Source organism: Oncorhynchus mykiss, chromosome 13 (assembly GCF_013265735.2).
Source record: "Oncorhynchus mykiss isolate Arlee chromosome 13, USDA_OmykA_1.1, whole genome shotgun sequence".
NCBI lineage: Eukaryota > Metazoa > Chordata > Actinopteri > Salmoniformes > Salmonidae > Oncorhynchus > Oncorhynchus mykiss.
The window spans coordinates 44,193,468-44,219,442 of record NC_048577.1 but is presented as its reverse complement, the minus strand read 5'-3'; the positions used below and the strand labels follow the sequence as shown (position 1 = coordinate 44,219,442).

General features: G+C 46.2%; 2 protein-coding genes across 2 annotated transcripts in view; both read right to left on the bottom strand.

Moving 5' to 3' along the window:
- Positions 1 to 1,444: 1,444 nt before the first annotated feature.
- LOC110486493 lies at positions 1,445 to 6,244 on the bottom strand. The gene is made up of 4 exons (XM_021558121.2): positions 5,225 to 6,244; positions 3,337 to 4,681; positions 2,346 to 2,434; positions 1,445 to 2,005 (listed from the first exon to the last, which is right to left on the bottom strand). The coding sequence occupies exons 1-4, from the start codon at positions 6,242 to 6,244 to the stop codon at positions 1,907 to 1,909; spliced, it is 2,553 nt and encodes an 850-aa protein (XP_021413796.2). The 3' UTR covers positions 1,445 to 1,906.
- A 2,115-nt stretch (positions 6,245 to 8,359) lies between these two features.
- LOC110486491 (paralemmin-1) overlaps positions 8,360 to 25,975 on the bottom strand; it is a 37,034-nt gene continuing 19,418 nt past the window's right edge. Inside the window, exons 2-8 of the mRNA XM_021558120.2 lie at positions 17,909 to 17,960; positions 15,898 to 15,978; positions 14,200 to 14,279; positions 13,875 to 13,953; positions 11,211 to 11,238; positions 10,863 to 10,946; positions 8,360 to 10,233 (exon numbers count right to left, since the gene is read on the bottom strand). Of these exons, the coding sequence (XP_021413795.2) occupies positions 9,278 to 10,233; positions 10,863 to 10,946; positions 11,211 to 11,238; positions 13,875 to 13,953; positions 14,200 to 14,279; positions 15,898 to 15,978; positions 17,909 to 17,953 (1,353 nt within the window). The 5' untranslated portion in view covers positions 17,954 to 17,960 and the 3' untranslated portion in view covers positions 8,360 to 9,277. The remainder of the gene's footprint in view (positions 10,234 to 10,862; positions 10,947 to 11,210; positions 11,239 to 13,874; positions 13,954 to 14,199; positions 14,280 to 15,897; positions 15,979 to 17,908; positions 17,961 to 25,975) is intronic.

The window sequence follows — 25,975 nt, the reverse complement described above, 5'->3', positions numbered from 1 at the left end:
ACATACCCTCGTAAAACTGACCATCCTACCGATCCTCGACTTCGGCGATGTCATTTACAAAATAGCCTCCAATACCCTACTCAACAAATTAGATGCAGTCTATCACAGTGCCATCCGTTTTCTCACCAAAGCCCCATATACTACCCACCACTGTGACCTGTACGCTCTCGTTGGCTGGCCCTCGCTTCATACTCGTCGCCAAACCCACTGGCTCCAGGTCATCTACAGGCCCTGCTAGGTAAAGTCCCCCCTTATCTCAGCTCGCTGGTCACCATAGCAGCACCCACCTGTAGCACACGCTCCAGCAGGTATATCTCTCTGGTCACCCCCAAAGCCAATTCCTCCTTTGGCCACCTCTCCTTCCAGTTCTCTGCTGCCAATGACTGGAATTAACTACAAAAATCTCTGAAACTGGAAACACTTATCTCCCTCACTAGCTTTAAGTACCAGCTGTCAGAGCAGCTCACAGATTACTGCACCTGCACATAGCCCATCTATAATTTAGCCCAAACAACTACCCCTTCCCCTACTGTATTTATTTATTTAGTTCCTTTGCACCCCATTATTTATATTTCTACTTTACACATTCTTCCACTGCAAATCTACCATTCCAGTGTTTTACTATATTGTTATATTGTATTTACTTTGCCACCATTGCCTTTTTTGCTTTTACCTCCCTTATCTCACCTCATTTGCTCACATTGTATATAGACATATTTTTCTACTGTATAATTGACTGTATGTTTGTTTATTCCATGTGTAACTCTGCGTTGTTGTATGTGTCGAACTGCTTTGCTTTATCTTGGCCAGGTCGCAATTGTAAATGAGAACTTATTCTCAACTTGCCTACCTGGTTAGATAAAGGTGAAAAAAAAATATATATATACTGTACTCTATACCATCTACTGCATCCTGCCTATGCCTCAAACATTTCTGGTGTTTGAGTGTTTGACTCAAACATTTCTGGTGTTAAAACAGAACCCTGTTTCCACTATTCATCTGAGTCATATCATGACAGTGTTTTATATGTTGATGGACTGAACTTTGGTTACTCCATGTCATTATGTCATACTCCATCCAATCATTGAGAGGCCAGAAAGCTGTCTGTCTCACCTCTAACTTGTGACTTATGGCAGATAGAGAGACCCACAGTGAAACCTTAGCTTTAGCCACAGAGGCCCGAGCTCATGTTGAAGTAGACTGGGTGGGTTATGGTCAGCTAACTATGCTTGCTGAGTCAAACATGGTTGCACCCAGGATAACAGTCATCTGGTGTTCAAAATGCATCTGGGTCCAAGCATATAACAAAAAAAAATGTAAATGCCAATTACTTTAGGTTGTTGTTTGTTCACTGTCAGTCGTGACTATAACATGAAGGACAGGAACCTTCCTGTAGCAAGATAAATTAGACAGAGTTGATTTGAAAAGGATATTTAATGTATGCACTTCCTTCCTCCTTACTGGATTGTATTAACAAACTGTACAATACTGATAAGCAAAGCCTGATGGGACAAAACTGAGATATGATTGCGGCATTTGTGCGTTTACTGAAACATTTATAGTAGTTTTGTTTACCTTCACATTTATGCAATTCTTGATAATGACATTTCTCTGTATTGTGGATGACATTTGTCATTTCGATCGAACACTGAACAGGAGTTAAACCTTTACAAGCAGAGCAGTTAAATGAGAGAGGACGTCTTTTGTACATTGTGAATATTTGTAATGAAATTGCAATGTTATGTACAAAACAGATGCTAGTCTTACAAAGCATGGAATGTTCAAGCTAATACTAATTCAAGTTTCTGCCATCGTAGTGAATTATGCAGTTCTACCATCCCAGTTCCTTGGTGATACATTTGACATGTTAATGTTATAGAAGTCCTGGTATTGGTGACCTCCAGTATCAGTCCTGTTCCCGTGGCAGTGGCCCGTTCACCATACCTGCCTCCCAACGCTGCCACAGAGGAGTTTTCTGGCCGCCTGCCTTGTAAACCTTGGGCTCCTGGAGAGATAATGCAGGACACAGGAAATGGATTTAGCTAGTCTGATTAGCAGGTTAGGCTTTCTTACATGTCAGTCAATCTCCATTTAGCCACACACAGAACTTGAATATAAACACATCCCTTGTCAGATGTCAAACATTATAGGCCAGTTACTTCTGAAAATAAATGTTGAGGTCAGATTTGCCAGTGTAAATACACCACTTCTCAACTACTACTGGAACTACTGTTACATTGCTAGCAGAGACAGACTTACAGTATAATTGCAATCAAAGCTTGTGAGTGAATGACATGTTGTGTTCCTGTCACAGGGAGGATACTTCTTGGAAAGTAGAGCTGTACCTGTGTTTGTCCAGGGTTCTCCCTAGCACTCTTAGGATTGGGAGGAGGCCATGTCCGATCCAACTTCCCCTTGGATTGTCGGCCATCAACTGCAGAGAGGCAGGATAAGGAATAAGAAAATAGGATAAGGAAAGGATTTACAGACTGATCTAGCAGGCTCCAAAACACTGCTAAGTAAAAATACAAACTCCTTCTAGACTCCGTACCATTTGAAAATGTATCCATTGCAGTTACTATAATTCATATTGTAATTCCTCCGATGGCTATCTTTGGAACTAGTTCATTTTATTTGAATCATGCTAGAAGTCAAGGAAATGATCTTCTCCCGTCTGTCCCCCCAGACCCCTAATATCAATGGTCACAGGTCAAAGCCATATATATATATATATATATATATATATATATATATATATATATATATATATATATATATATATACATCCCAATGTCCACAAGTTTATCAATCTAGAATATACATACTCATATGATTCAGGAATAAGCTGTGACTGCACTGTGCTCACAGAACCCCTTGCTGCCCCCTAAGACATATCTGCCATCTCAAACATGCAGATGCCCAGAACACCCTTGATCTGAACTTCCTGGCCATTGTACTGCTGTGGTAACTTTGGTTACATCCTACAAAGTCCCCCTGTGGCATGTGCTGCTGATTCAGATAACTGTTCAGCCAGAGTGATCTTGCCCTTGATAAGTTGACGACAATACTGTGCCCATAATAACATTATCTGATGCTAATGCAAATAGGCAGACATTACAGTGCTTGCACTGAGATGAATGTGTGCTGTGGAATGAATGAGGCTATAACTGCCTTATCCACTTTTCCTCAGCTAGGTGTGTTTATCATACGCAACACCATATCACGATGGTACAAACAAATACTTTTTTCAAAAATTTGAACATGTGACTCCCCCTCACTTTGCCCCAATTCAAACACAAAGGAATTCTACATGTAATAAAGGACATGTCCACTGACCTGATGCTGTGAAAGAGGAGGTGAATGAGGGAATGACTGTGGTAGGTGAGTCTGGGCTGGCCTCACTGACTCCTGCCTCTCCGTACAGACTACACCTCTGCCTGCGCAGCTCCTCCTCCCTCTCCCTGGCTTCCCGGATGTCCTTCTCCACCTCCGGCTTCATGGCCAGTGAGGGACGCAGCTTAAAGAAGGGGTTCTCCCTAAGGATGTCAGAGCCCTCATCCTCATTCCCTGGCTGTTCTCCCCTCACCTCATCCGTGTGCTCCTCCTCTGTAGAGACAGTGCCCCCTATACTTAGGCAGTCTAGGCTTCTGTAGAGGCGCTGGGCTCCTATGTCTCGGTTTGGATAGTGGGCTATGATTGTGTCGTCACTTTCCAAAATAACCACCTTCCTTGCTGCTCCTTTACCGGCAGGTTGGTTCTCTGCACTTGGGTTTTGGCCTGAGCTAGCCTCCTTTTGGTCCTTTAAGTCAAACAGCTGGTGGGAGTGGGCTCTTGAGAGAGGGCAGCCTTTAAAAGAGACAAGCTCCATGCTACGCGTCCTCTCCAGCACAGAGGGGTAGACATGACCTCTCATCCCCAGGCCTGCTGTGGTGAGGGGTCTCCTGTGCCTGGTGGGTCCTTCTGCATTGCCTTGTTGGAAGGCTTCAAACAGCAGCTTCCTCTCCCTCATCTGGTGTACTGTTCCCTTGCTGTAGACTCCAGGGATCTTCCCCATGTTCACCAGGACAAGCTCCCTCTGGATCTCCTGGCTGATCTCCTTCTGCATCTTCTTCTCTGAGAACTGCCAGTCAGCGCCCTGCCCCGGCCCTGCCTTAGAGGACAGTGTCTTAGCCAGTAGGGGAGTCTTCATCAGGGGGATGTCTACCACCTCCTGACCTTCCTGGGTGTTTGACATGCACCTGGACCGCGGCAGGCTCTGCTCCCTTTCAGCAGATCGCCGGGTCTCCCTCTCGATGGGAGTCTCTTTCTGGGGTGGGGGAGCCTTGTTGTCTATGATGGGGGCTGTGGTCGTGTGGATCTCGTGTGTGCCGACAGGGGAGAAGTCAGTGGACACCCCACTGTCACTCTGGTCATCGTCACTGCATTCCATCTCAATCCTGACCATAGGTTGGACACTGAGCTGGGCAGAAGGACGAGACTGGACCTCCTCCGCTTTCTCTCCTGCCACTGTTTCAATATGTTCTTTCTCTGGAATCTCTGTGTCTTCCTCACTTACCGCTGCCCTCTCTTCCACCTCGACAGTCTGTACTCTCTCTCCCTGCTCTCTCTCTTCCACCTCGACAGTCTGTACTCTCTCTCCCTGCTCCCTCTCTTCCACCTCGACAGTCTGTACTCCCTCTCCCTGCTCTCTCTCTTCCACCTCGACAGTCTGTACTCTCTCTCCCTGCTCTCTCTCTTCCACCTCGACAGTCTGTACTCTCTCTCTCTGCTCTCTCTCTTCCACCTCGACAGTCTGTACTCTCTCTCCCTGCTCTCTCTCTTCCACCTCGACAGTCTGTACTCTCTCTCCCTGCTCTCTCTCTTCCACCTCGACAGTCTGTACTCTCTCTCCCTGCTCTCTCTCTTCCACCTCGACAGTCTGTACTCTCTCTCCCTGCTCTCTCTCTTCCACCTCGACAGTCTGTACTCTCTCTCCCTTCTCTCTCTCTTCCACCTCGACAGTCTGTACTCTCTCTCCCTGCTCTCTCTCTTCCACCTCGACAGTCTGTACTCTCTCTCCCTGCTCTCTCTCTTCCACCTCAACAGTCTGTACTCTCTCTCCCTGCTCTCTCTCTTCACCGCTTCCCTCACTCCCTCCTTCCTCTTCTTCTTCCTCTTCCTTCCTACACTCGATTCTCTCTCCCTCCTGGTAGCCTGTATCCTGATTGGTTGTCTTCATGGCTACCTGGTGAGAGGGCGGAGGCTCCTGTGGCACGTGTTGTCCGTCCTGTCTCTGTTGCACCAGATGCAGGCGATGCAGCAGCTGCTCCCCCTGCTGGATGTCTTCAGCTACTGTCAGGCTGCCAGCCTCCTGCTGCTCCTGCTGCTCAGCAGGAGGTGACTGAGGCGAGGGCACTGATACCTGTTCTCTGGATAAGCGTCTTGAAATAGATAGGTGAGGCTGGAGGCACTGGACGTCACTGCTAGCACTGTCTCTCCTGACCCACTCATCTTTGGTCATGTCGTAGTCTAGTGATCTACCATCGACCATGTCCTCAACATCATTGTTACTCTTGTCTGAATGTTCTGGCTCTATGATGGTCCCTTCATGGGTTGGATGACTATTGTTGTCAAGGCTGTGCTCTGGCTCAGACTCCCTTGTCTGTGATGATGGGACAGAATCTGTCTCTTTCAGAATGCTGGCTTCCATGTTCGGATGTGGCTGCTCAGGGCTACTGGCACCCACTGCTTTATATCCGTCTGTTGGTGGTGGCGTGGCAGAGCCAGGTCTTTCAGTCAGCACTGGGATATCCTCAGATCCTCCCTTCTTCAGTTCAGTCTGCTGCTCCTCTTCCACTGTTACTGTAGCCTTGTCCATGACTGGAGTGCTGCTAGGCTGCTCAGATTGAACTCCATCTAAGCTCCTGGGATTTTCTTTAGCCTCTGTGACGCTTATGGCCCCAACATTGGGCTCCATAGTGCTGCCCTCTTCTGGACAAGAAGGGTCTTTGCATGGTGGGGGAAGGATGAAGACGTACTCATCCTCCTCCATCCTATCGGGGTGACCTGTGCTGACCAAAGGGGGAGGTGGTATGACAGCCTGCCAGGCCTCACAGGGCTTTTCCCCAGAAGTCAGGGAGGAGTTGTCTTTGGCCATATCTGTGTCCTCTGCCGGTTTACAGCCAACCTCCATCCAGAGACCACAATCCTCCTGGGAGACTGGACTCTTAGGAGATCGGGGGCTGACCATGGGCTCTGTTTCCATAGTGATGGGGTATAACTTCACACCTGTTAATATTTTATTTTTCTCCTTTCACTGTCTTTGGTTTCAGTGTCACAATCTGAAATATATGTTAATGACTTTGCAATTAGAGGCATGTTATTTGAGCCCCTTCAAAAAACATACACCACAAGGCTTAGATGTTCTACCATTCAGTAAACCAAATAGTTACGAAATGTGTTGGTCTTTCAAGTGTGTACTAAAAATGTCTATTTTTATAGCAATGTTGTAGATGTCAGGTATTACCAGCAGAAATAGGACAATAGAGTAAACGTTTGTGAATCTGCTGTTGCCCAAGTTTCTTTTGAGGACTGCTGTCAGATCAGTTGAAAGAAAGGTTGACTGTCATTATGCCAGCTTTGGCCTGGCATAATGTGACTTTATGGGAATTGATTACCGTATGAGAGTTTCACATCACTAAAACATGGAACTTGGATTTTGTAAATATATACTCACAAATTGCAACTTCACCTTTTAAGCTTTAAAATGAAGGACATGATCTGAAAGTTGTAGTGCATTCTGTTCTCTCTCACCTGACATATTTACTAGCTGACACTACAATGGTGATGCAAATGACCTGAGCAGAGTTCTGCTTACTAGGGGGATGAGTAATCAGCTTTTCACTGTCTGGCACATCCACTATGCATCTGCTACAGGAGCCTCCTTCACAGATTTCTCCTCCAGAGCCATATCACTTTCAGCCTTAAGCTCAAAACATTGATTTCATGACAACATACTAATTTAAACTCCAGCCACATTAGAGAGCTCTCTCTGTGAGAACCAGTAAACCACATAATGAAAATTCATGTTTACGGTATGTCATTTGCATGAATGTCTCCAGACACCACACCTGTTAAGATGACACCAGATTTTTTACTATGCACAATGGCAAACTGATCAGAACGGTCATTGCCAATGAGGTTGTGCAGTTCTGTTTGTCATCGTGTCTAATTACAAATGCTCCCATGTCATCTACAGATGCAGGATCTTAATTTTAAGACAGTTTGCTACAGCAAGAAAATAATCCTGCAGCATCAGGACATGTGAATTATTGTGTGGAATAGCCATTTTCGTAAATCAAGTCTGAAATTTCAAAGTGGAAATTACAAACTTTAGAAGCCTTTTAAAAACACTACAAGTTTGTGTTTTCTGCTGTGCAGGAACATTCTTAGCAACAAAAGAATGATTAAATTAAATTCCTACATCTGTAGTCACCTCAGGGGCAGGTGAGATTTATATGTCTATATTTACCCTCAGGCTTATAGCCATACTCCTGCCCTGGATTATCAAAAAGCCAGCCACACTATGTATGAAGTGATTGCATCGCAACGCAAAATATTAATGATATTTAATGAGCTTATCTCCTCCATTAAGGGGAAGTCAACCAAACATTTCTCAGTGATACAAATACAAGCTCTTCCTTGAAAACCACAATTAATTATACATATCACCTCATGACATATCAAATATCCTGAAATCTGGAATATTTAAAGCCTTTTTGTGGCAATAAACTGTAGGCTGTATATATCTATATGAAAGTAAAGCTAGACGCTTCTTTCAAGAGTTGTTACTTTGTGATCAATAATAACAGCCATACATATTATTTGTTTATGAAAACTAAATGGGTTATGGAAATGAAATGTAAATGAATCATGTGCATCTGTGAGTGCTATTAATGACAAAACGTTGGTAACTAACAGTATAATATCAGAATACGGCAAGGTACTGTAAAATGAATAATAAGAAAGAGACCCACCTGTTTGCAGTGTCGTGGCTGTGTCCAGGCTTCTGTCTGAATGATGCTGCTAGGCTGCTGCTGAGACACGTGAGAGGTGAGACTGCCTGTCACTCAAACAACGAAGGGGCTGAAGCTCATTGACTACAACTCGAATTGCTACAGGGCTGGCCCACGTGGGGAACATTTTAGGGAAAATGGCATAGCACATCTTCCAGAAAAATAGTATCTCTTTTATACTAGGGATTTCATGGCTAATTGTGGTAAAACAGTAATTCTGCTCATATATTAAGTATGTATGAACTACACATTGGCATATCCAGCCCAAAGCGAGAGGTAAAAAAACAACTTAATAGTCGCCAAAGTTCCATAGCGTGTCTTTAATGGTATGTCAAAGCTCATTTGCAATAAAGAGTCCTATACATGAACGTCCTGACAGGAACGTTGCTACTGCTGATCAAAAGGAAAGAACGAGACAAACAAACATTTCAAGAATATGAAATATATTGTGTTTTGATAATCACACACATTCCAGTTTTTTTTTAATCCACCTTAATTTATTAACAGACATGGTTAAATCAAAATTCAACTACCAAACACACTTACACATACAAATCGCACTGAATAGATGTAATGGCAACCAACCCTTCTTTAACAGACTGTTTTGGTCACTGACGGAATACAATATCATATTCATAACCATAACATTTGTATTACTGATGCGGGCACTCTAAAAGTACAGAACAAAAGAGGTGCCATTGAAAAAGGCACATCGGGCATTTCTGAGATTAATATTTAAAAGTCTATTTCCAAAAAGAAACAGATCAGTGGTTGTTGTATTCTTCATCTATTCTTCATAGTCTTCATTCCTAGAGGACATAGTGCTGAGTGCGTTTTTTGGGCTGATACAACCAATCCAGAGCAGTGTGAGATGAGTGCTGCTGGGATTCTGGCAGTAAAACCTAGTCGCATTACTGAACTGTGTCCAGCAGGAGGCAGAAGGGCTTTGTAACAGTCACACTGGAGTCTGTTCACAGAGCTGTTTGAAGAGAGGAGGATAACAGTAAACACTCCTTGACACAAGCCATGTGGGACTGTAGTCTCAGAGGATACCAGTGACATTTTAGATGAGGAGCAAAGACACGCTTCTCTGGAGCACATCCTGTGCAATTTAGGCAATGTTGTAGATTTAGGCCACACATACAGACCATTCATCATGAGTGGCACAGCTTAGAGGAATGGGGGGGGGGGGGGGGGGGGGTCATGCTCCATCATGTGCAGAATCACATGATAGAGCAGCACTTGGTATTGTGTTTGGATGACCTCTTTCCTGTTTCCTCGGCTCTATAGCGTGGGGTTGGTCTGGGGGGATCATCCTCATGTCCCAGATCCTCAACCTCTTCCTGAGTGTAGCCCAGGATGACAGGTGGGACAGGGCCCTCCACGAAGACAACCAATCCACTCACGTCCTCCTCATCATCCTCAAGCACCACAGCCTCAACCTCTTGCTCAGTGTAGCCCAGGAAGGGTTCAGTCTCAGACCCAAGAACCGGAGACTGAAGAACAATCTCCTCCTCACCTGCGTCAGAAATGATCACCCTCTCCACCTCCACCAACTCTCTATCATCCTCATGGCCCAGACCCTCGCTCTCTGACTTTACCTCAGTGTAGCCCAGGAAGGTCAGTGTGACAGTGCCCTCCACAAGGTCTACCTGACCTACTCCTGTCTCCTTGTCAATCTCATCATCCTCATAGCCCAGATCCTCAACCTTTTCCTCAGTGTAGCCCAGGTCGGTTGGTCGGATAGGGCCCTCCACAATTTCCACCACTCCTATTTCTATCTCCTCGTCCATCTCATCATCCTCATGCCCCACAACCTCAACCTCTTCCTCAGTGTAGCCCAGGGTTGTAGGTGCGGCAGGGTCCTCCACATTGTCCACCTCCTCTTCCATCCCACCACCAACCTCTATCTTCTCCTCTGCCTTCTGTTGGGGTACAACTGGGATCTCATCCAGCAGCACTTGCATCCCGACATCGTTGATGACACTAAGGAGCTGTCCCAGCTCCTCAGCAGAAGGCTGCCCCTCTGCCCCGCCGACGTGGTGGACGCTCTTCCTGCTGTCATTGAACACCGTCTCCCCCAAGGACCTGGGTGCTCCAGACACGGGCACCACAGACCTGATCTTGGTGACCCCTGTCTTTGAATCCCTCTCCACCTGCACTGTAACCATCCCCAGCACTGCAACACAGAGGGAGAAATTATACTGGGCAATATAACAGTCAAGTCACTATATTTGGAATCATGGTCAGAGCATGGATTACCTGGGATATACAGTAGAAACATAAAATATGAATGTTATATTCTACCCATACCACTACTCAAATACTATCAATATAGCCTTTCCCCTAAAAGCAAGGCCTACATTACCAGTAGGTGCAGGACGAGAGGGCACATTTTTGTGGCATATGTCAGAGCCCTCTTTGCTAATGTCAGCCTGCACAACATGAGTAAACAGCACAAGGTCAATGTGCAGGCTCACAGTGCACAACCCAGTACCCTTTCCACTCTCCATAGCCCCCAGCATGCATAAGAAATGTACCAAGAGAAACAAAGTGGCCTAAATATAACTATCGCCTGCATTCTGCTCCAGCCCTTCAACCCAGCCAGCCACATCGTTAAGCCGTACCCTGGAGGCAAAACCCAGCCACAGGAACAGATATTGAGAAAAATATGGAGAGAAATACGGTTTCCCTCATAGTGAAGGTATGTTTAGATTTTCACTGTGGCTGGGCCCGTCCCAAATCAATGGTGTGGATGATGATGAGCACTATCACATTTCTGTGGTAGGAATCCTCCCCAGACAATACCTGATCGACCTTCCAGTCCATTCTCATGGAGAACCCTCTCCATTACTGGCCCAGGGAGCTGACCCCCAGCAGCTCTGATGATGTCTAAAAGATAAAGATACAGCTAATACAAAACCATTGTACTTTCCATATACAAATTCTAATGTGCTGCGTGACAATCATGCATTTGAGTTATATCATATCAACTATAAAACAATCACAGCTGTGGCTTCATTCTGTCACCCTGATTACATTAGTGTCAGTCAGAAAGAGATGAAAGAACAGTCACATGCAGGATGGTCTAAGAGAAAGTGAGAATGAACAAGATGTCCAGAACTAGAGCTAAAGGACCATGCAGGTGAAGCTTACCTTGTATCCCACCCTCTTCAATGTCAGCCTATGGGGAAACAGAGGAGACAATTTTAAGTGGAACCCCTGGTCCTAACAGTCCTACAGTCACTGTCTCCCCCAAACACTTTCCTCTTCTTCCCTTATCTCTCCCAGGCCCTACGCACTGCCATAAATATGTCACAGTAACCATTAGAGCAGTGTGGCGCTGGGCTCAGCTTCGTGTTAGAGTGTTAGAGATGAATACACACTGAACTTCCTTACCAAGTGTTAGTGTGAGCTAAAGATGGACCAGACACAAACCGGAATGTAAAAGTTCAAGTAATGGCCAGTATATTATATACACTGAGTGTGCAAAACACACCTGCTTTTTCCATGACATAGACTGACTAGGTGAATCCAGGTAAAAGTTATGATCCCTTATTGATGTCACCTTTCCTATATTAGCCATGGATGGAGATAAGGATTTGGACTGGTTCTACTTAATTCTCCATACTAGACAATGATAAAACGGCGATTCTGATCCAACCATAAATTCATACATTGTTGTGCCCCTGAACTGAGAGGATGGAAGTTCAATATGTAGCTAGACGTAGTAGGCTGTTAACTAGCTAACGTTGCCCATGAAAGGAAGTTGGGCTAGCGAGCAAGAATTTTAGCCAGGTAGCGCAGGGCAACAAAAACTATAAACTGTGTGTGTGTGCGCGCGCACACACACACACACACACACACACACACACACACACACACACACACACACACACACACACACACACACACACACACACACACACACACACACACACACACACACACACACATGAGTACCATGGACAGCCACCATCATGTTTGGCGTATGTTGATTGGACAAAAAAATGTTTTTGTATCTTTTAGTTGTCACTGTATTAGACTAAGTAGAGGTGATTTCATGGTGTTGAAATGTTGAAGTTGAAATGGTGCTGGAATAGTGGAGGCAGCTCCTGTTTTTCTTTGTGACTTGCGGGAACTCTACGTGGTTCTAAATCAATAGTCGTTTAGTAGTCTGAAAATGTTGAAAACATTAACTTGCTTGACCATGCTGCAGGTCATGTAGCTTTTTGTTACATTCAATATGTTTTGTGGACTTTACCGGACAGATGTTGCTCTCTGGTTTTGTGATGAAACAAAGGTGTGTTTGATTTTTCTGCCACTGTGTCTTATTATTGTCTCTGCCTTAGGCCTATATATCACAGTGGCAAGGCATATGAACTAACAGATTATAGAGCAAACAACAACAATTATCACTTTTTTTCTGGCTTGGCTTCCCCGGTGATTTTACCCACGCACCACTACTGGTGGAATGCTTTCGACACCTTGTCCATGCCCCGACGAATTGAGACTGTTCTGAGGGGAAAAGGGGGTGCAACTCAATATTAGGAAGGTGTTCCTAATGTTTTACACACTCAGTATATGTTCCCCTGTAGAGTTCACAATTGGTACGGGGTCAAAGTCCTGTCAGTCAATAGCCAGACACCCTTTAGGGCTCCCCCAATGTGTAGGGCTATAACGTCACAAAATGTCAGAGTCAGTTTTCCATAGGGTAGCATACATACACTCCTACTTTAGAACAGGGGATCGGCACTTTGCAATGTACTGTGGTTTGATTTACAAAGGGAGGCAAAAACCAATCTGTTGAAAAGGTCATAACTGCATGAACAACGGGAAACTTTACTATAGAGAGGAGTGGTTTCTGCTGAACATCAATCTGTAGGATCACAGGCTTAGTGAGGGAAAAGATCTTCAACTGCTGTAGTTGTGAAATATCGTAGCTATTTATATTACACAGTTCCAAACTGAATCGGCTGTTATTGATGTAAAAACATTGAGAATATTGAGTAAAACAGACCATTGGGGTAAAAAAAAGTATACGGAACAAAAATATAAACGCAACATGCAACAATTTCAACGTTTTTACTGAGTTACAGTTCATAGAAGGAAATCCGTCAATTGAAATAAATTCATTAGGCTCTAATCTATGGATTTCACATGACTGGGCTGGGGTTCAGCCATGCATGGGCCTGCGAGGGCATAGGCCCACCCACTTCGGAGCCAGGTCCACCCACTGGGGAGCCAGGTCCAGCCAATCAGAATGAGGTTTTCCTCACAAAAGGGCTTTATTACAGACCTAAATACTCCTCAGACGATCCCGCAGGTCAAGAAGGCGATGTGGAGGTCCTGGACTGGCATGGTTACGTGTGGTCTGCGGTTGTGAGGCCTGTTGGATGTACTGCCAAATTCTCTAAAACGACTTTGAAGGCGGCTTAAGGTAACATCTCTGGTGGCCATTCCTGCAGTCAGCATGCCAATTACATGCTTTCTCAAAAGTTGAGACATCTGTGGCATTGTGTTGTGTGACAAAACTGCACATTTTAGTGGCCTTTTCTTGTCCCAAGCACAAGGTGCACCTGTGTAGTGATCATGTAGTTTAATCAGCTTTTTGATATGCCACACCTGTCAGGTGGATGGATTATCTTGGCAAAGGAGAAATGCTCACTTTCCATGTTGCATTTATATTTTTGTTCAGTATATAATGGGGAAAATCTGATAAGATATTTAATATGGCACAGAGGTATTCTAATTGATTAAGTATATTATAAATCATATTGAAACTCAGGTTCTCGGAATGTCTCTGCTTTCTCCACTTGCCTGGCTGTGGTTCTGGGCATTGGTGACTGTGTAGCTTGTGGATTCAATGACCTCCACTATATCCTCTTCAGTTGGCAACCTAATACACATACATTCACACGATGATGACCGTAACACCACATAACATGTGAAACCAACACATTAACATACAAACCCATTCACACATACAATACATACATGCAGAGGCATCAATACAGTTCAGGGGAGGGTCAGTATCAAGTGCTTTATGTAAGAGATATAAAAACATCTGAGCATATCAACTCCCTCAGCCAACAGGCATGGGGAGTGATAGATTGTGTGTGTGTGTGTGCCGTGGGTGTCTCACTCCTCTGTGTAATTCTCAGCGCTGCGCCCAGGGACAGGCTGGGGGTTCTCGCTCAGCCACTGGTCCCTCAAGGACTTCCGCTGTGAGGAGAGATTTGGAGAGAGAGAGAGAGGGATGGAGAGAGAGAGAGAGGGAGAGAGGGATGGAGAGAGAAAGAGGGTTGGTGACTATGACTAGGGTCTGCTATGTCCTGTGCAGTTAGCATATACATGAAACGGCCTATGCTCTGAGCCTTCTCTCTCAGCATGCAGCTCCCCCAACTGCCAGCTCATCCTTCCAAAACAAGCCTATTCTCTCAAATTCCCCATAGCAAAAGAAGCTAACAAAAACAAAAGCCTTCTGTCTCTATGAATACTGAAACGGTTATCCAGTATGCAGTAACCAAAACAAACAGCCCCTAGACACAGAGCTCTGGCTGCCATTTTGGATCTCCAGCAGGATGAGTGAGGCCAAGAGCCTGGTTTTATCTGTCTGTGAGGGAGAATGCCCCCAAACTGTCCCCAAACCCGGGTGTAGGCTTGATCACAAGGGGTTTGATTGAGACTGACAATAATAAACCTGACCATGTTAATTTTGAGAGTGTTTGTAAATGGACCAACCTGCATTGGCTGCGACTCAGTTAGTTCCCTTTCAACTTTTGAAGCAGAAACCTTCCAGAGCCCAGAGGTACAGTAAAGGAGGGGTCCTCCTTTCATTCTAACTCAGGTATGACAACACCAAGCCGAGGGGGGAACATAGTCCTACCTGGCTCCAAGCCTCATCAATTAGTCATACGACGATTTGGGGAGTATGAGAGGAAGCCAAGCCACAACAACAGACAGACAGTGGTGACAATGACACAACATTATATTGGAGTGGGGGTGACACTAAGTTGGCCTAGTTCACAACTATTTGCCAAGACAACATTTTGGATGGAAAGTATGTGACCACTCCATGTGGACCAGTCTCTTACTGTGCTCAGAGTCAGAAAATAAATGTAAGACAGGAGGGGAAGTGAGCTGTGCTTACAGAGATGCTCTAACTTCTGGGCTGACTGGGAACAAGAGACTGTTCTCACACTTCACACTGAGCAAGAAGGAAGCCCTGTGGCTTCAGACAACTCTCTTTCCTCTGCCATGTGTAAAGCTAGTGACGCCAGCACAGCACACATCCTCAGGCAAACCCAGTAATGTAGAGTAGACTATTTGTGTGGGCGGCTGCCTGAGTGATATGTGTTGATGGAGCGGTTCTAGCCACTCCACCACTGATCTGACGTGAAGGAGTTAATGGGGTCCAACAGGGATCAGTGCTGGTGGTCCCAGTGGAGGAGAGAGTTACTGACAAAGATCAACACAATGCACAGCTCTCTCTCTCACTCTCACTCTGACTCACTCCCTGCCTCTTTCTCTACAACCACCTCATCCTTTCAGTTCCTCTCTTTCATGTGATTTCTCTCTCCGTTACAGAGGTCATGGTAGCAGAGATCATGGTAAGATGATGAGCAGAAGAGAGTTGATCAGGAAGGAGGGAGAAAAATACTGTTATACAGAGGAATAGAGAATGCCTCAGGACACCTCATGGTGTTGGGGATGTTGTCTGGTGTTATGGAGCTAATTGAGTTTATCATCACACAGGAGGGCTCCACCCTGGGCATGTGAACCAGCTGCCAGCCATGTGGCTCCCTGCAACAGGACAACAGGGAAGGACAGACAGACAGACCTTGCGCTGGGCCTGCGTCAGCCACTCCTCCTCCATCTCTCTCCTTGCATTCTCGTCGTCCTGCTGCTTACGTCGCTTGTCCTGGTGATGGGAGAAGAATAGAAAGAGAACAACAAAAAAAGAGAGATTTAGGGTTGAGTGGATTTAGATATATAATTATGTTTCTGAACCTAATGAGGAGCACTTCCTGTAATTAAGCATCTCAGACGTGTGTCACCACAGAGACAGAGTCCCACAGCTCACACTGCTTTCAAGCTCTACTGAGATAGTCATAGTTGTCATTTGAATGATGCTAGTGAAGGAGAAGATAACAGCACAACTACAGTACTGTATATCATACTACAGTATAAGTGAAAGGCTGTGAAAGTAGATTAGAGTGACAAGCCCCATAGACATATATGCTGTTGACCGGTGGAACAGCTGGTTCTTTAAGGTCAAAGTGCAGAGAAACGGAGATGAAGGGGCAAGGCTAGGAGTACGTGGGCATGCCAGCACTCCATCGTCATCAGCTAGTCTGAACAGTAACACACATATATCACACATACTGCACATTCATGTTCTGTCAGGAGGAGCGGTTCACTCCCATACATTAGCACCAATCCAGGCCTGAGACTGCTCTCCCTTCGGACCTCTCATAGTTTCCCCAACATCCCTCCTTTCAAAAGCAACTGCAGTTAGATTACGCTAAACAGAAGGGCTAATTTAGATCAGACTTTAATGAATGATTTTGGTCTAACCTAATTCAATAACAACTGTGTTGTGGCATAACATGTGGGAGTTGGCTAGACCCCACTGCATCAAAGAAAGACAGGATAAAGCATGGAGGGAAGGCATGAGCATTGTGTGTGTGTGTGTGTGTGTGTGTGTGTGTGTGTGTGTGTGTGTGTGTGTGTGTGTATTTCTACTGTGTCTTAATGCTCAAGGTCCCTGTAGTGTTTAACCCTGCTGATGAGGTCAGTAGTGGCCCTGAAGCAAACCCCATGCAACCCAATTGAATTATTCAAACATGGACAGACCTGGGGGAGAGCAGGTATGTGATGTGGCTGTACATGGCTGAGGGAGAGCAGGTATGTGATGTAGATGTACATGGCTGAGGGAGAGCATGTATGTGATGTGGCTGTACATGGCTGAGGGAGAGCAGGTATGTGATGTAGATGTACATGGCTAAGGGAGAGCAGGTATGTGATGTAGATGTACATGGCTGAGGGAGAGCAGACATGTGATGTAGATGTACATGGCTGAGGGAGAGCAGGTATGTGATGTGGCTGTACATGGCTGAGGGAGAGCAGGTATGTGATGTAGATGTGCATGGCTAAGGGAGAGCAGGTATGTGATGTAGATGTACATGGCTGAGGGAGAGCAGACATGTGATGTGGATGTACATGGCTGAGGGAGAGCAGGTATGTGATGTAGATGTACATGGCTGAGGGAGAGCAGGTATGTGGTGTGGATGTACATGGCTGGGGGAGAGCAGGTATGTGATGTAGATGTACATGGCTGAGGGAGAGCAGGTATGTGGTGTGGATGTACATGGCTGAGGGAGAGCAGGTATGTGATGTAGATGTACATGGCTGAGGGAGAGCAGGTATGTGATGTGGATGTACACGGCTGGGGGAGAGCAGGTATGTGGTGTGGATGTACATGGCTGGGGGAGAGCAGGTATGTGATGTAGATGTACATGGCTGAGGGAGAGCAGGTATGTGATGTAGATGTACATGGCTGGGGGAGAGCAGGTATGTGATGTAGATGTACATTGCTGGTGGAAATATCCATCATATAAGCATAATGTATAGTACATGTCAATGTGCTCTGTGTGGGTTGTGTGCCTAATGTTAGAATGTCTTTAATTGTGTTGACTTCTGCAGAATGTGAGGTTAAAAAGGGTAACTATTTACAGATCACTGCTTTGATGCAGAGTAAAAGCCTCTCAGCCCTGACCGTTGTTGTGCGTCTTTATCAATGCACAAGTTCAAATACATTTGTAAGGTGGAACTAAAACCCTGAGACTCACCTCTATAGCCTGCACTCTCTGCTGGTACTTCTCTGCCTCGTCCATGTTGGGTCTACAACACAAGAACACAGAGGAGAGTTATAGTTACTTTATCCTACTGTAGCAGTCCAGAAAATTGTTCATCATTTAAATGAAACTCAATTATTTAAAGTTGTTCCACACATATTTAGCGAAAGCGCAGAACTGATTTTCAATTCCCCTCGCTGTGGGACAGTGGATGAGAGAGTGTGATGATGTGACGCCTGATCCTAGATCAGTCATATATCAAAGCAGTGCAGAGGCTTATCATGGAGAGACTGCTACACTACTGTATTCTGTCATGTACTGGGTCCTTTGGGTGTTGTCCTGTCATCCTTCAAACCACCAACTACATGCTCATATTATTATACACTTTCCACAGAGGTGACTGGAAAACTGCCTGTTAGCAAATCTGCACTTGAGATGATTACTACATAATTCTTATATAATTATTTTCTAAAACCCTAAGTGAGAGAGCAGAGAGGAACTGGGAGAAGGGAGAGCACATAGCAGCCTTTGATGCTGAGTTGCTGAGCTCCCAACAGTAATAAGGCTGATTGAAATGAAAGGAACGATTGATTCCTGGAGCAGCAACCTCACACACACATAAAGTGTATGAGAAGAGGGAGAAACACAGAAGCTGAGGAGAGGACTATGGATCAGTTTGACTTACAGTAAGAGTGGGAGGGGAGAGCTGCTCTCAGAAGATGTATTCGGTTCACACTGCCTTTCCCCCTCTGTTTTCACTCCAGTCATACGTTATCATCAACTGTAAATAAAACGCTGTACACCAACCTGTCACAGCTTTGATCATCACTGACATGACAACTAAAAAAGTGTACTACAGAGTGTGCTCCAGTACAGAGTGTACTACAGAGTGTACTACTCTACAGAGTGTATTACATAGTGCACTAGTCTACAGTACACTGTGTACTACAGTACACTGTGTACTACAGTACAGCGTGTACTACACAATAGTGTACTACAGTACAGAGTATACCACATAGTGTACTACACTACAGAGTATTACTACAGAGTGTACCACAGTACATAGTGTACTACAGAGTGCACTACAGTACAGAGTATTACTACAGAGTATTACTACAGAGTGTACTACACTACATAGTGTATTACAGAGTGTACTACACTACAGAGTATTACTACAGAGTGTACTACAGAGCGTACTACACTACAGAGTATTACTACAGAGTGTACTACACTACAGAGTGTACTACACTACAGAGTGTACTACACTACAGAGTATTACTACAGAGTGTACTACACTACAGAGTATTACTACAGAGTGTACTACACTACAGAGTATTACTACAGAGTGTTCTACACTATAGAGAATTACTAAAGAGTGTACTAGGGAGTATACTACACTACAGAATATTACTACAGAGTGTACTACACTACAGAGTATTACTACAGAGTGTACTGCACTACAGCGTATTACTACAGAGTGTTCTACACTACATAGTATTACTACAGAGTGTACTACACTACAGAGTGTACTACACTACAGAATATTACTACAGAGTGTACTACACTACAGAGTATTACAACAGAGTGTACTGCACTACAGCGTATTACTACAGAGTGTACTACAGGGTGTACTACACTACAGAGTATTACTACAGAGTGTACTACACTTGAGAGTATTACCACAGAGTGTACTACAGTATAATAAGAAGAGCTGGAAGAGCCCCTTGAGTCAAACTCCAACAACTGTCAGAATGGCTACACACACACACACACAGACACACACACACACACACACACACACACACACACACACACACACACACACACACACACACACACACATTATTGTATTGTATTATATATATTATTATTGTATTGTATATATTGTATTATACAGGTTATAATTCAACCTCAGATATTTACCTTATATCTGTCAATGAACAAATATTCTATACACATGAGATACAGTGCCTTGCGAAAGTATTCGGCCCCCTTGAACTTTGCGACCTTTTGCCACATTTCAGGCTTCAAACATAAAGATATAAAACTGTATTTTTTTGTGAAGAATCAACAACAAGTGGGACACAATCATGAAGTGGAACGACATTTATTGGATATTTTAAACTTTTTTAACAAATCAAAAACTGAAAAATTGGGCGTGCAAAATTATTCAGCCCCTTTACTTTCAGTGCAGCAAACTCTCTCCAGAAGTTCAGTGAGGATCTCTGAATGATCCAATGTTGACCTAAATGACTAATGATGATAAATAAAATCCACCTGTGTGTAATCAAGTCTCCGTATAAATGCACCTGCACTGTGATAGGCTCAGAGGTCCGTTAAAAGCGCAGAGAGCATCATGAAGAACAAGGAACACACCAGGCAGGTCCGAGATACTGTTGCGAAGAAGTTTAAAGCCGGATTTGGATACAAAAAGATTTCCCAAGCTTTAAACATCCCAAGGAGCACTGTGCAAGCGATAATATTGAAATGGAAGGAGTATCAGACCACTGCAAATCTACCAAGACCTGGCCGTCCCACTAAAATTTCAGCTCATACAAGGAGAAGACTGATCAGAGATGCAGCCAAGAGGCCCATGATCACTCTGGATGAACTGCAGAGATCTACAGCTGAGGTGGGAGACTCTGTCTATAGGACAACAATCAGTCGTATATTGCACAAATCTGGCCTTTATGGAAGAGTGGCAAGAAGAAAGCCATTTCTTAAAGATATCCATAAAAAGTGTTGTTTAAAGTTTGCCACAAGCCACCTGGGAGACACACCAAACATGTGGAAGTAGGTGCTCTGGTCAGATGAAACCAAAATTGAACTTTTTGGCAACAATGCAAAACGTTATGTTTGGCGTAAAAGCAACACAGCTCATCACCCTGAACACACCATACCCACTGTCAAACATGGTGGTGGCAGCATCATGGTTTGGGCCTGCTTTTCTTCAGCAGGGACACGGAAGATGGTTAAAATTGATGGGAAGATGGATGGAGCCAAATACAGGACCATTCTGGAAGAAAACCTGATGGAGTCTGCAAAAGACCTGAGACTGGGACGGTCTGGTGACGCTACAAAGTATTAACTTAAGGGGGCTGAATAATTTTGCACGCACAATTTTTCAGTTTTTGATTTGTTAAAAAAGTTTGAAATATCCAATAAATGTCGTTCCACTTCATGATTATGTCCCACTTGTTGTTGATTCTTCACAAAAAAATACAGTTTTATATCTTTATGTTTGAAGCCTGAAATGTGGCAAAAGGTCGCAAAGTTCAAGGGGGCCGAATACTTTCGCAAGGCACTGTACATGATTGGTATAACTAGCCTTCCATGGAGAATGGTACTCAAGAGGCACGGGTGACTATATTTTAAGTACTGTTCTGTCCAACTCAGATTGATACTGTCATGTACTGTCATGTTGTGTCTTGTCTCTGTCCTTTCCCTTCACCCTGTCTCCCTCTGCTGGTCGTTGTTAGGTTACCTTTTCTCCCCCGCTTTCCCCCAGCTGTTCCTTGTCTCCTCTGACTACCCATTCACCCCGTTTCCCACCTGTTCCCTTTTTCCCTCTGATTAGGTCCCTATATCTCTCTCTGTTTCTGTTCCTGTCCTTGTCGGATTCTTGTTTGTTGTGTTTCATGCCTGAGCCAGACTATCGTCATGTTTGCTGTAACCTTGTCCTGTCCTGTCGGAATCTGCCGGTCTATCTGAGCCTACCTATGTTTGGTTATTAAAGAAGCTCTGTTTAAGTTAGTTCGCTTTTGGGTCCTCATTCACTCACCATAACAGAAGAATCCGACCAAGAATGGACCCAGCGACTTCGGATCCTCTCCACTCAGCCGTCGGGATCCAGGGAGCGATGCTAGGCAGACACGAGCAGGAAGTGTCTGCTGCTCGACATGCCGTTGAGACCCTGGCCACCCAAGTCTCCAACCTCACAGAACAGGTTCACCATCTCCGCCTCGATCCACCGGCCACTTCCAGGGCTTTCGAATCTCCGGAGCCCAGAATCAATAACCCGCCGTGTTACTCTGGGGAGCCCACTGAATGCCGCTCGTTCCTCACCCAGTGTGATATTGTGTTTTCTCTCCAGCCCAACACTTACTCCAGGAGCACTGCTCGTGTCGCCTACGTCATATCTCTCCTTATTGGACGGGCTCGTGAGTGGGGCACGGCAATCTGGGAGGCAAGGGCTGAGTGTACTAACCAGTATCAGGACTTTAAGGAGGAGATGATACGGGTTTTTGATCGATCTGTTTTTGGGGAGGAGGCTTCCAGGGCCCTGTCTTCCCTATGTCAAGGCAATCGATCCATAACAGACTACTCTATTGAGTTTCGCACTCTTGCTGTCTCCAGTGGCTGGAACGAGCCGGCCTTGCTCGCTCGTCTTCTGGAGGGTTTCCGCGCAGAGGTAAAGGATGAGATTCTCTCCCGGGAGGTTCCTTCCAGCGTGGATTCCTTGATTGAACTCGCTATTCGCATTGAGCGACGGGTTGATCTTCGTCACCGAGCTCGTGGAAAGGAGCTCGCGCTCTCCGTCGCCTCCCTCTCCGCATCACTAACATCTTCCTCTGCCGGCTCGGGTGCTGAGCCCATGCAGCTGGGAGGTATCCGCATCTCGACTAAGGAGAGGGAACGGAGAATCACCAACCGCCTCTGTCTCTATTGCGGTTCCGCTGGTCATTTTGTCACTTCATGTCCAGTAAAAGGCCAGAGCTCGTCAGTAAGCGGAGGGCTACTGGTGAGCGCTACTACTCCTGTCTCTCCTTCAAGATCCTGCACTACCTTGTCGGTCCATCTACACTGGACCGGTTCGTCAGCTTCCTGCAGTGCCTTAATAGACTCTGGGGCGGAGGGCTGTTTTATGGACGAGACCTGGGCTCGGGAACATGACATTCCTCTCAGACAGTTAAAGGAGCCCACGGCCTTGTTCGCCCTGGATGGTAGTCCTCTCCCCAGGATTCAGCGTGAGACGCTACCTTTAACCCTCACTGTTTCTGGTAATCATAGTGAAACCATTTCTTTTTTAATTTTTCGTTCACCTTTTACACCTGTTGTTTTGGGCCATCCCTGGCTAGTTTGTCATAATCCTTCCATTAATTGGTCTAGTAATTCTATCCTCTCCTGGAACGTCTCTTGTCATGTGAAATGTTTAATGTCTGCTATCCCTCCTGTTTCCTCTGTCTCTTCTTCACAGGAGGAGCCTGGTGATTTGACAGGGGTGCCGGAGGAATATCACGATCTGCGCACGGTGTTCAGTCGGTCCAGGGCCACCTCTCTTCCTCCACACCGGTCGTATGATTGTAGTATTGATCTCCTTCCGGGAACCACCCCCCCCCCGGGGTAGACTATACTCTCTGTCGGCTCCCGAACGTAAGGCCCTCGAAGATTATTTGTCTGTAGCTCTTGACGCCGGTACCATAGTCCCCTCCTCCTCTCCCGCCGGAGCGGGGGTTTTTTTTGTCAAGAAGAAGGACGGGTCTCTGCGCCCCTGCATAGATTATCGAGGGCTGAATGACATAACAGTGAAGAATCGTTATCCGCTTCCTCTTATGTCTTCAGCCTTCGAGATCCTGCAGGGAGCCAGGTTTTTCACTAAGTTGGACCTTCGTAACGCTTACCATCTCGTGCGCATCAGGGAGGGGGACGAGTGGAAGACGGCGTTTAACACTCCGTTAGGGCACTTTGAATACCGGGTTCTTCCTTTCGGCCTCGCTAACGCTCCAGCTGTCTTTCAGGCATTAGTCAATGATGTCCTGAGAGACATGCTGAACATCTTTGTTTTCGTTTACCTTGACGATATCCTGATTTTTTCACCGTCACTCCAGATTCATGTTCAGCACGTTCGACGTGTCCTCCAGCGCCTTTTAGAGAATTGTCTTTTTGTGAAGGCTGAGAAGTGCACTTTTCATGCCTCCTCCGTCACATTTCTCGGTTCTGTTATTTCCGCTGAAGGCATTAAGATGGATCCCGCTAAGGTCCAAGCTGTCATTGATTGGCCCGTCCCTAAGTCACGCGTCGAGCTGCAGCGCTTTCTCGGCTTCGCGAACTTCTATCGTCGTTTCATCCGTAATTTCGGTCAGGTGGCAGCTCCTCTCACAGCCCTTACTTCTGTCAAGACGTGCTTTAAGTGGTCCGTTTCCGCCCAGGGAGCTTTTGATCTCCTCAAGAATCGTTTTACATCCGCTCCTATCCTTGTTACACCTGACGTCTCTAGACAGTTCGTTGTCGAGGTTGACGCGTCAGAGGTGGGCGTGGGAGCCATCCTTTCTCAGCGCTCCCTCTCTGACGACAAGGTCCACCCATGCGCGTATTTTTCTCATCGCCTGTCGCCGTCGGAACGTAACTATGATGTGGGTAACCGCGAACTGCTCGCCATCCGGTTAGCCCTAGGCGAATGGCGACAGTGGTTGGAGGGGGCGACCGTTCCTTTTGTCGTTTGGACTGACCATAGGAACCTTGAGTACATCCGTTCTGCCAAACGACTTAATGCGCGTCAGGCGCGTTGGGCGCTGTTTTTCGCTCGTTTCGAGTTCGTGATTTCTTATCGTCCGGGCTCTAAGAACACCAAGCCTGATGCTTTGTCTCGTCTCTTCAGTTCTTCAGTAGCCTCCACTGACCCCGAGGGGATTCTCCCTGAGGGGCGTGTTGTCGGGTTGACTGTCTGGGGAATTGAGAGGCAGGTAAAACAAGCGCTCACTCACACTCCGTCGCCGCGCGCTTGTCCTAGGAACCTTCTTTTCGTTCCCGTTCCTACTCGTCTGGCCGTTCTTCAGTGGGCTCACTCTGCCAAGTTAGCCGGCCACCCTGGCGTTCGGGGTACGCTTGCTTCCATTCGCCAGCGTTTTTGGTGGCCCACCCGGGAGCATGACACGCGTCGTTTCGTGGCTGCTTGTTCGGTCTGCGCGCAGACTAAGTCCGGTAACTCTCCTCCTGCCGGCCGTCTCAGGCCGCTTCCTATTCCCTCTCGACCGTGGTCTCACATCGCCTTAGATTTTGTCACCGGACTGCCTTCGTCAGCGGGGAGGACTGTTATTCTTACGGTTGTCGATAGGTTCTCTAAGGCGGCTCATTTCATTCCCCTTGCTAAGCTTCCTTCTGCTAAAGAGACGGCACAAATCATCATCGAGAATGTTTTCAGAATTCATGGCCTTCCGTCAGACGTCGTTTCGGACAGAGGTCCGCAATTCACGTCTCAATTTTGGAGGGAGTTTTGCCGTTTGATTGGGGCTTCCGTCAGTCTCTCTTCCGGCTTTCACCCCCAGTCTAACGGTCAAGCAGAACGGGCCAATCAGACTATTGGTCGCATCTTACGCAGTCTTTCTTTTCGTAACCCTGCGTCTTGGTCAGAACAGCTCCCCTGGGCAGAATACGCCCACAACTCGCTTCCTTCGTCTGCGACCGGGCTATCTCCTTTTCAGAGTAGCCTCGGGTACCAGCCTCCGCTGTTCTCATCTCAGTTCGCCGAGTCCAGCGTCCCCTCCGCTCAGGCTTTTGTCCAACGTTGCGAGCGCACCTGGAAGAGGGTCAGGTCTGCACTTTGCCGTTATAGGACGCAGACTGTGAGGGCTGCTAATAAGCGTAGAACTAAGAGTCCTAGATATTGTCGCGGTCAGAGAGTTTGGCTCTCCACTCAGAACCTTCCCCTTAAGACGGCTTCTCGCAAGTTGACCCCGCGGTTCATTGGTCCGTTCCGTATTTCTCGGGTCATTAATCCTGTCGCAGTTCGACTTCTTCTTCCGCGATACCTTCGTCGCGTCCACCCGGTCTTCCATGTCTCCTGCATCAAGCCCGTCCTTCGCGCCCCCGCTCGTCTTCCCCCCCCCCCCCCCCCCATCCTTGTCGAGGGCGCACCCATCTACAGGGTCCGTAGAATTTTGGACATGCGTCCTCGGGGCCGTGGTCACCAGTACCTCGTAGATTGGGAGGGGTACGGTCCTGAGGAGAGGAGTTGGGTTCCCTCTCGGGACGTGCTGGACCGTGCGCTGATCGAGGATTTCCTCCGTTGCCGCCAGGTTTCCTCCTCGAGTGCGCCAGGAGGCGCTCGGTGAGTGGGGGGGT

Bases quoted from the DNA above. Each gene is read 5' to 3' on its own strand.
- LOC110486493 (XM_021558121.2), bottom strand. From the start codon at position 6,244: ATGGAAACAGAGCCCATGGTCAGCCCCCGATCTCCTAAGAGTCCAGTC. The intron at 2,435-3,336 runs GTCAGTGGACAT...GCCTCTCTGCAG, and splicing joins CTCCTCTTTCACAGCATCAG to TTGATGGCCGACAATCCAAG. The intron at 2,006-2,345 runs GTACAGCTCTAC...TTATCTCTCCAG, and splicing joins AGAACCCTGGACAAACACAG to GAGCCCAAGGTTTACAAGGC.